Source organism: Besnoitia besnoiti, chromosome V (assembly GCF_002563875.1).
Source record: "Besnoitia besnoiti strain Bb-Ger1 chromosome V, whole genome shotgun sequence".
In the NCBI taxonomy this organism is placed as follows: domain Eukaryota; phylum Apicomplexa; class Conoidasida; order Eucoccidiorida; family Sarcocystidae; genus Besnoitia; species Besnoitia besnoiti.
The window spans coordinates 2,590,139-2,599,150 of NC_042360.1; the positions used below are offsets into that span (position 1 = coordinate 2,590,139).

The following is a 9,012-nucleotide window of genomic DNA, read 5'->3' on the forward strand; positions in this document are numbered from 1 at the left end:
GCCGCGGGAGACGGCGTTGCCGGCAGACACCCTCGTTAGAGGGCACTGAGGCGGCTGCTAACGTGCAAGGGTTCAAACGAGTGTGTGGCTGCAGGCGATTACACTGCAGTGCCAAGGGACCATTGCTAAGAGGCAAAGCACGACAACAGGCGAGGATACGTGCAGAGTCCGCAACTGGCACGACGAGGAGGAGATGGGGGAAGGGGGGGGCAGACTACCTCACTTAGAGAAGCGAGCGAAGCCTGGCTGACAAAGGACAGACGCTCGTGCATACGTATGAGGAGGCACCACATGCGCCACCCCTACGTGCCACTACACATAAATCCACAGGCACGTATCAACTTAGAAACACTGAGAGGGGCGTCGCCTGGTTTTCGACTCTACAGAGAGGCAGCCTTGCCCTTTCATTGCAGAAACCAAGCTTTTCGCCGAGTCACGTGGCTCCCATGCGCATCTCAACTTTTCTTCAGCTTATTGAGGATTTTTGGCTTCGTCTCATTGGGCTCATGAAGTCCTAGGATGTCGACTAGCTCAGAATACACATATTGCACGCATAGACCTTCCGGAAGGTACTTGAAACCCTGCGAAAAAAGGGGATGCGCTCAATCAGGCGCGTTCATCGGGCGACCGTCTCCGTTCGCCATCGTGGCAGACAAGCAAGCAACCCCTAAAGAGGTTCAGGCAGGTATCTCCGCGGCCACGGCCCTTTTTTCTCCGTCGCTCCTCGCACGGAAACACCGATTAGCCCATGCATGCAATATTTCATATATATATATATATATACCTACGGTTTCTCGAGTTGGCCTCACCCACCGGGAGTTCGGATTAAACAGTCACCACCGGTACTAGGAAGCCAGGCGTCCCCCTTTGATGCCTGTGTGAGCCCGGGAGGAATCAGATGTGCAAACACAATGGAAGCATTGTAAAGGCCCCCTTTTCCTCTCTGTCTCCCCTTTTCTCTCGAGTCTGAAAGATGACCTTTTCTTTTGGCTTACCGCGTGGCAAGTGAGCACCGGGGCACTGACTGCTGCGCAGACTTGTGCGGGCGTGACGTTGTATCCGTTTGGGCAGACGACAATCTGATCCACGATTTGTTCTCTGTAGCAGAGACCGGTTGGCGGAGCTTCCACGGTGTCGGTGAGCTTTTTGGTCTTTAAGTCTTTCGTCTTTTTTTCATTCTCTCCCAGAAACGGAAGCATGCCCGGCGGGAGGCTGGGCGGGGGCGAAGGACGCACCACTGCCGCGCCAGCGTGCCTCGCTTGCTTCATTTGCTCGACTTCCTCCTTCATCCGCTGTTTCGGGTCCGACGTTCTCCGCCGCTCGTTAATCTCCATGAGAAGCAGAGCGAACGGCAAGCGACCAAGCTGCCGAAGAGAGGACGACAAAGACGTCTGCTCCACCTGGCGGCGCGACGCCTCGTCGTCGTCTTCGCCGCCGTCTCCTTCCTCGTGACTCGCGCCCCGCTGACTATCTTTCTGTGCAGCCCTCCCTTCTCCTGTACCCGTTTCCCCTCCTCCATTCTGGCTCGGCCTTTCTGTAGATGCCAAATGGCGGCCCTTCGGGTCGCCCTCGGTCTGCTCGCGCTCCCTCTCCTCCAAATTCGGCGTTTCCGCTCTCTCCTTGTTCGTTGTCGCGGTTCCGGCGGTTTTCGGCGATTTGTCTGTGGTCTTCACCTCCGCAAAAGTCGGCGATGAGCCCCGCTTTTTCTCTGAAGAGGGCACGGAAGCTTCCTCCTTGTCTGATTTATCTTTGCCTGGAACTTCCTTCGCCTCCATTCTCTCCGGCCGTTTGCCCGTGTGACTTGCCGGCGCTTTCTTCGAATCCTCAGGCGCTGGCGGGGATGGAGGAGGGAGCGCTGGAAAATCACGCGGAGCACAAAACAGAGAGCTGACACAGACGCTCTAGATGCCTCTAAATGGCGAGAAAATCGCGCCAGTGCTGTATACATCAAACCGAATAAACAACAACATTTTAGATCCTAAAAAACTGAAGATGAGTCCTGCGGCATGGACACCCCCTATATATTCGTGTACGTGCAGCACCAGTCAGTCAGAGCCAGGGAGAGGCTGTCGCACGCGCCACTAACAGAGCTTCGCAGAATGCAGAGAGATACCATCTCGATTCATCAGTGCAGGTTCACACAGGGAGCAGCTGCTCTACTGGAGGGTGAAGTGTTTCCGAACATGTATCACGGGCTCTCCTCTCATCCGTCCCTACAAATAAAAAAAAATATATATGCATATATATATATATATATATATGTAGACGTAGATGCCAAAGACAAAAGAGGCGCACAGAGGTATGGCAGCCTTGCAGCGATCTCTGAGACAGGGAAAGGGACGCAGCGGGAGAGTTGCGACCCTTACGTTTCGGTTTCTTCGCCTTCGGCGGTTCCTCGGTGTGGACGTCCAGGGGACAAAACCACTTTGCGTGCGTTCGCGTCTGCAAAGGAAAAGAGAGACTCCGAACGCGTCGTCGAGGGTCGAAAACATGTTAGCGGGGTTTTCCGCACGCAGAGTACATGTTGAATTGTGCTTATTTCTAGGTGGAGTTGACGCTGCACCAAGCAGTTGTTGATGGCGCACGGAGGCAGCGTTCCCCGATAATGTACTGATCCCTCTTGAGTCTATCCAGGCCTTGAATGCACTCAAATGATGGTCATCAAAAGCACAAGATAACTTGGATCAGGTGGAGAGGACTTTCCGGGCATCAGTCCTGTGGGATACCCGACTGCCTCTGCCGTTCTTCTAGCGTCAAAGCGGAGTGTCGAACGAGAGGCGTGCAATGCAGAGGACCCCAAACCCAACCAGGGTTTCTGGCTCTGTGGTGTGCCTCGGAGTGACTTCAATAACCAAATCTGAAGGCACTAGCCGAAGTGGCTCTGCCTTGCAGCGTATGAATCGCCTCTTTCTTCCTCTCTCTCCGTTCGAAAAAAGGGTTTGCTTACCTCGACGAGACACCTCGATCCCACAATCCTGCCGGCGCATACGGCCTCCGAAGGCAAAATCCGCGACCCCAGGCACACCAGGACCGGCGAATTCATCGTGTCGTCTTTGTAGATCTCCAGAGTGAAATCATACGGGCACTTCCGGCTTGCGTCTACGCGAGTGATCTAAAACGAGCCAGAAAAGAGGGCGAAAGGACAATACAAAATACGGCCCCACCGCGGATCGGCGCACCACGGGAAAAACCGAGGGGCGCCAGGGGCTAAAGGACAGGCGCGAACACATGCCCATATGACACACACCAAGCATTGAAATATATAAAAGCATATACAAGTATACATGTATATGTATATATATGTATATATGCGGATATGTCTCTCGCGGGTTGATGAGTGGCGCTGGTGCGTCTGCATACGAAGACGCGCGTGAGCGCTCCGCCTTCGGTTTTCTTTCAGTCGCCACTTCAAATCCGAAAGCGAACGCTCAGTTATTCATAAAGTCTCCTACCTCGAAGCAGTGGTCGTCCAGAGTGGACGGCGTATGCAAAGGCCCGCCCAAGAGGCGCCTGGGCAAGCCGCTTTCCGTTGTCTTTTTTAAGATTTCCAGCAGCGACTTGCTCTCCCGCCCCTGGCGTGTTCTCGAAGTCTCTTCTCTGCGTGTCGGCGCCGCCGTGGCTCCACTGGAGCTCTGTCGCGTGGCGTCCGCCGGCCTCGTTCGCTCACGCAGAGACACGCCGCTTTTCTCTTGAACCAGCACTCCTCTCTGGTCGTCCTCGCGGCTTGGCGCCGCTTCCGCCCTCCGCACAGCTGACGGCCGCGCGAGAAAAGCATGCGGCGACGCCGCCGTGGACTGCGAAGGCGCGAGCCAAAGAGAGGACTCCCGAGAGTCCAATTTCTCGGCGCCGGCCGCCGGAGCTCGCTCCTGAACGAGGTAAGGCGCGTCCGGTAAGAGCAGCGCCTCGGAAGTAGAGTCATGCAGAGACACAAGAGGGACGAGACTCTCCTCCACACTCCCGTCCCTCAACAGCGTCAAGACTGACAAACCCGCAGGGCTGTCGCTGCTGAACCCTAGCCCGTCCGCCGCGCGCGGCGACGGCCAGACAGGGAGGTCGCTGCCGAAGGAGGGGCTGGCGGACGCCGACCCGCCCTCAAGGGAGAAGGAAAGACTGGCCGTGGCGTGAAAGGGGGGCAGGGCCGCCGGCTGTGCGTCAGAGTGTGCGTCGTACAGCTCGTGGTCGCCTTCGTGCGGTGCAAAGTCTCCGGGAAGAAACTCACGCGCCGGCGCCTCCGTCGCGCGCCAACCGCGCAGGTCTGCGGAATGCACATGCGCGATCGCCTCGTGGCTCGCCTCCTCGAAGTGAGAGCCATACGGCACGGATGGGGGGCCCGTGAAGCTGCCTGCCATAGGACGGCCAGCTGGAACTCCCTCGCGGTGGAGGCTGAGGGAGCTCGGCGCAAGTGAGGTCGCGCCGCCGGGCGAGTGGGCTGCGCGCCCGTCTCTCTCTGCACTAGTTTCGATAGAAACGAGACGCCCACGGCGTCCCGCTTGCCTGTGGGGGGAGACGCTCGCAGCCTCTTCGACACTGAGCGCGTGTGCGCTGTCCGCTGCTCGCGAGGGCGGCGACCCGGGTTGAGAAGGCAGAGAGGCCTGCGCGAGCGGGTGAGGCGAACCGGAGGGAAGGTGCCCAAGAATCTCCTCGCGCGACGACGCCACAGCGGCGGGTTCCACCTTCACGCCCTCGCCTGCGCAAGAAATCGCCTTATACAGCACACACGCGCCGTCGAGGACCTTGTAGTCTTCAGGGCACGTGAGCACCGGAGGGAGGAGCTGCTTGAGAACGCATCGGTTTTCAGGGTCCAAGTGCCCCTTTCTGCAGACGTAACCGATCTCCTTGTAGGTTCGCTGAGAGACGCAAACGCATAGCCAACACTGCGGAAAGGAGCCAACCCCTGTCGCATATGAAACGAAAGTGGGGGAGTACCCATGTGCGTATATTTGTCGTTTCATGCATGTGTATGTATAGGGGAAAAAGTCGCCAGCGATACCGTGAAGACGGGGGCGGGTGCCTGGCCGTCCCTGCCTGTGCGCAGGAGAATCGTTCGGTTGACTCTGCTCTCGATTTTTAGTTTCTAGCAGCGCGGAGCCTTACGCGGATGCAGAGGCCGTCTATCATGTCTTCTTGCGGATGACACCCAAGAAGCTTTTGTGCGTAGTTAACTTTGGCGCACTTCGGAGTGCTGTCGCCGACGAACTTCTCGTGGTAGCCCGGGGGACAGGTCTTGGAGAGCGGATGGACGAAGTGGAGGCACTTGTCTTCGTTGAGGACTCCGACGACGCATTTCTTCAGAGGCCGATGGGAGACGACTTGAACGCATCTGAACTGCAACAGGGCGAGAGGGTAAACACCACGTTGTCATTGGGAAACCACGAGTCCAGACTGAAACGAGAAGGATGGCTAGGAAGCTCCGCTTCCCCTGCCACACAGGCGCCTCCCTTGAGAGGCCCTCTGCCGGGAAGTAGTGTCGTGCGTACTCAAGCATGCCGGCAAATACGAATCCACGACTCTCTGTAGGCGCTGAAACTCAACTCGACACGTCTGGCTACGGGCGAGTCCACGCATGCGTGAGAATGCAAGCACGTGTTTAGAAGGAACGGTTCAACACGCATGCCCGCACACGCGGAGACCGGTATGTGTACATAAATGCGCACGAGTGTCCGATACCGCCGGTTGAGACTGACCGTCTCTCGGTCGAAGGCGAATCCATCTGGGCATGACGGCAGCGAGAGCTGAGGCGCGGCGACATCAAACTCGACGTCAGTCTCTTCGTGTTTTTTCTCTTTCCCGTTGACGCCAAAAGGAAAGACAAGCACGAGAGCAAAAACCAGCAGAGGCAACGACCGAGCGACCCGACTCTTCGCCTTGAGAAATCTGTTTCCCTGTAACCTTCGGTCTTCCTGCGGCGTCCGCTTGACTGCAGGGTTCGTATGTTTCCGGGCAACACCCATTGTTGTGTCTCCGCATGTCCAGCCCCTCACTGAGAAAGACGTCGCGCCATGCCGTCGCTTTCTATCCACTACTGGAGAACGCCCAAAGTTCAAAATCTCCATCACGGCGCATGTGGAATCGCATCTGCTCACAGTCCTTTCAAACCGGCAGCAGCTCAAGCCGTGCGTGCCCCCCACTGAAAACACACACGTCGGCTTCGCGCGCACGCATGTCTCCACGACTTAACATACAACATATAAATATATATATATATATATATATATTGTTATATTAACCTCATAGATACGTGCACATACAAGAACTCATGTGGGAGCAGGCGCTGCCGAGATCGGGGGAAAGCGAGGACTTCACGCGTCTTCAGACGTTGTGAAGCCGCTTTCGTGGCGTGAGATGTGCATGTAACAGCACACGCACTCAAGTTAACCGTACTGCCTGAGGCAATAGGGAGCACGTGCTGCCCGCTCAAACCGAAAACAGACAAATGTGACGTGCTTGTACACTGGTGAAAGCACATACACCACACACGGATCCGCATCCGCTGACAACCCAGGTTCTCACGCCCTGTTCTCCGGGTGACGAATGGCTGGAGAGGAGCGACGACAAACTTGACAAAAAGTTGGAAGCAGGGATTTTAAGAGAAAGTTAAAGAACGTGAGAGGCACATGAGAGGCGCGTGCTGTTAAGAGAACAGACACCTCCTTTCTGGTTTTGCACGCTGGCCAGACTCCTCAATTTGCTTGGGAGCTTGCCCACACTAACGCCGTCTAGAAAGAAAACTCTGAAATGGGACTCGGGGATAACTAACAGGCAGGCGGCAGACTCACAACAGCTCAACCTGCTGTACCGTGAAACTTAAGCAACCGGTGTGAAGAGCCCTAGCAAGAGGGCATTTGACTGGAACAGGAATTTGAAATACAGGGCATATTGAGGTACACTAGGTTTACCACTTGCAAGCGCGAACATCACAAATTCTTGCGAAAAACTTGCTCTCAACTCTTCCTTCTCCTTTTCAAGGCAAGAGATGATAGTTGCACGGACGAGCGAAGGAAATAGAAATTCATTCAATACCTCAGAACTTCTGGGTCCGCAGGTTTGCGATAGAGCTAACGCGGCATTACGTGGCCTGCCGCCGCCTCTAAACAGACGAAACAAAAACTCCACTCTCTGGAAACTGCGCAGAACTCTGTTAGTCCGAAGCTGCCTTAGCAGCGGCAGAACACTTCCACAGACAACTTGGGACTTGCGTGTACCCTTCCCTTGTGTCAGGGAACCGGGGAAAAAAGGGAATTTCGTGGATTTTAGATGCGAGCATGCAGCAGAGTAAACAAGCGAATTGAATCGTTGTATCCCGGAGATTACGGCAACCGGTCTCTCGCTAATCATTCCTTCCTCGCGAAATGCATGTATATATATATTATTACGTGAATACACAAATAAACGTATTCATATGCAGGGACGTCTAGATGCATGGAGGATTATTGGAGCTTAACAGGCGATGGAGCAACAGGAGACTCCAGCAGGCCTTTATGGTGGTTTTGCTTTTATTTCCACGTGTTGAGTTAGACGTGCAGCCGAACAGAAGATATCGCCTTCGGTTCGGCAACAAGGGTCATGCCATTATCTCAAGAACATACAAACGCTGGGAAACTCTGAGCAACGTGGCTGAACCAATGATATTGTTAGACAGTGAGCAAGATCATTGGTCGGGTGCACCATGTCACGGTCTTTTCTGACCACATATGACACGACGTTAGCTGTATTTGACGAGCGAAGAGCACTTTACAACGGACTTCCTTGCAAATATGCATATCATTCTGTTGGTCTCGATACCTTCAACAGCTGGAGAAACTTCAACGACAGATGCACCGCTTATGACCTGAGTTCTCGCATAAATCCTGCATTGACGATGTTTTTTCTGTGCGCGTCCTGTGTACTCTACGGTGGTGGTGCATATCGTCACTATTTCAGCAAAATCCAGAAACGATTCGGGGGAAGAGATCCGTCCGGGGATCAAGGATAGCGAATACTAGAAAAGCACTCGAGAGCCTAGGCGCTGCCACGCTGAGTTTGAGCGTCTGGAGACCTCCGATAGCTATCAGCGGAAGCTTCAAGGCCCCCCCAGCAGCTAGTTCGCCGGTCGGAGATGATGAAGACGGAGCCCCCCCTAGCACGCCGGGGCAACCAAGAACTTACGACATAAACCGTCCTTGCTTAGAGAGCTAGCCATGCACGAAACGCCCTCTTCGACATGCCACAGGAAGTACAACTGTGAGTCCCAGCGCCGTCGCGCTACAGAAGGCGTTCGGAAGGGGGGGACTTCATCGATCTATTCGTTTACGGTTCTCTGCTCGCGCGCATGTGCTGCATATCCTGATGTGTCCGTTAACCGGTATATGCCATATCCCCCTCTCATCATTCTAAATACAAGTGTATATAAGCATACGTAAACGTTCAGCGCAATGTGCCTCACAACTCTGGCGGGCTCTGCGTATGCGTGCAACTCGATGCAACTCACGGCTCCTTGCATGCTAAGCATGGCATGATGCTCCACGCAGTGTCGGTGTTGCACAGAAGCATTGAAAGTACTCTGTACTGGCTGTGCTCTCCTTCTTCGGCGGCTAGGTCGGCGAAACCGGGAACGCTGAAACTTGCGGCCGCCTGACTGTCTCCCTTTCAGAAGAGCGCCGGGGCGCCCGCAGAGCAAATATAGTCCGGAGGACGCTGGGCCGTGAGTGAGACACTTCATACGGCTTTATGTATTCACGAATATATGCGCACATATCACCAAATATAAACATGAATACACGTGCGTATGTGGCAACGCCAGGCGACGCGCGCAGGGCGAGATCGAAGTCGGAGACCAAAACTTGATCGCTGAATAAGAGTATGTTGAGAATTCCCAAAGCCGCAAAACGCTTCAAAAATGGCTTTTGTAACAAAGCACGCCGTCTCTGTGCATCCCGTCAAAAACCAGTTAGACCCAAACACGCAGACGGGGGTGTATACACACACTATATACAACATACAAGTAAGTGTAAGTACAGAACTCGTGTCCCCTGT

At 54.7% G+C, this 9,012-nt stretch overlaps 1 protein-coding gene across 1 annotated transcript; it reads right to left on the minus strand.

Moving 5' to 3' along the window:
• Nucleotides 1-455: 455 nt before the first annotated feature.
• BESB_061960 (uncharacterized protein) lies at nt 456-5,951 on the minus strand (the record flags this gene model as incomplete). The annotated part of the gene is made up of 7 exons (XM_029364610.1): nt 456-581; nt 996-1,855; nt 2,367-2,442; nt 2,948-3,112; nt 3,453-4,847; nt 5,095-5,325; nt 5,685-5,951. The coding sequence occupies 7 exons, from the start codon at nt 5,949-5,951 to the stop codon at nt 456-458; spliced, it is 3,120 nt and encodes a 1,039-aa protein (XP_029219318.1).
• Between the last annotated feature and the right edge of the window lie 3,061 nt (nt 5,952-9,012).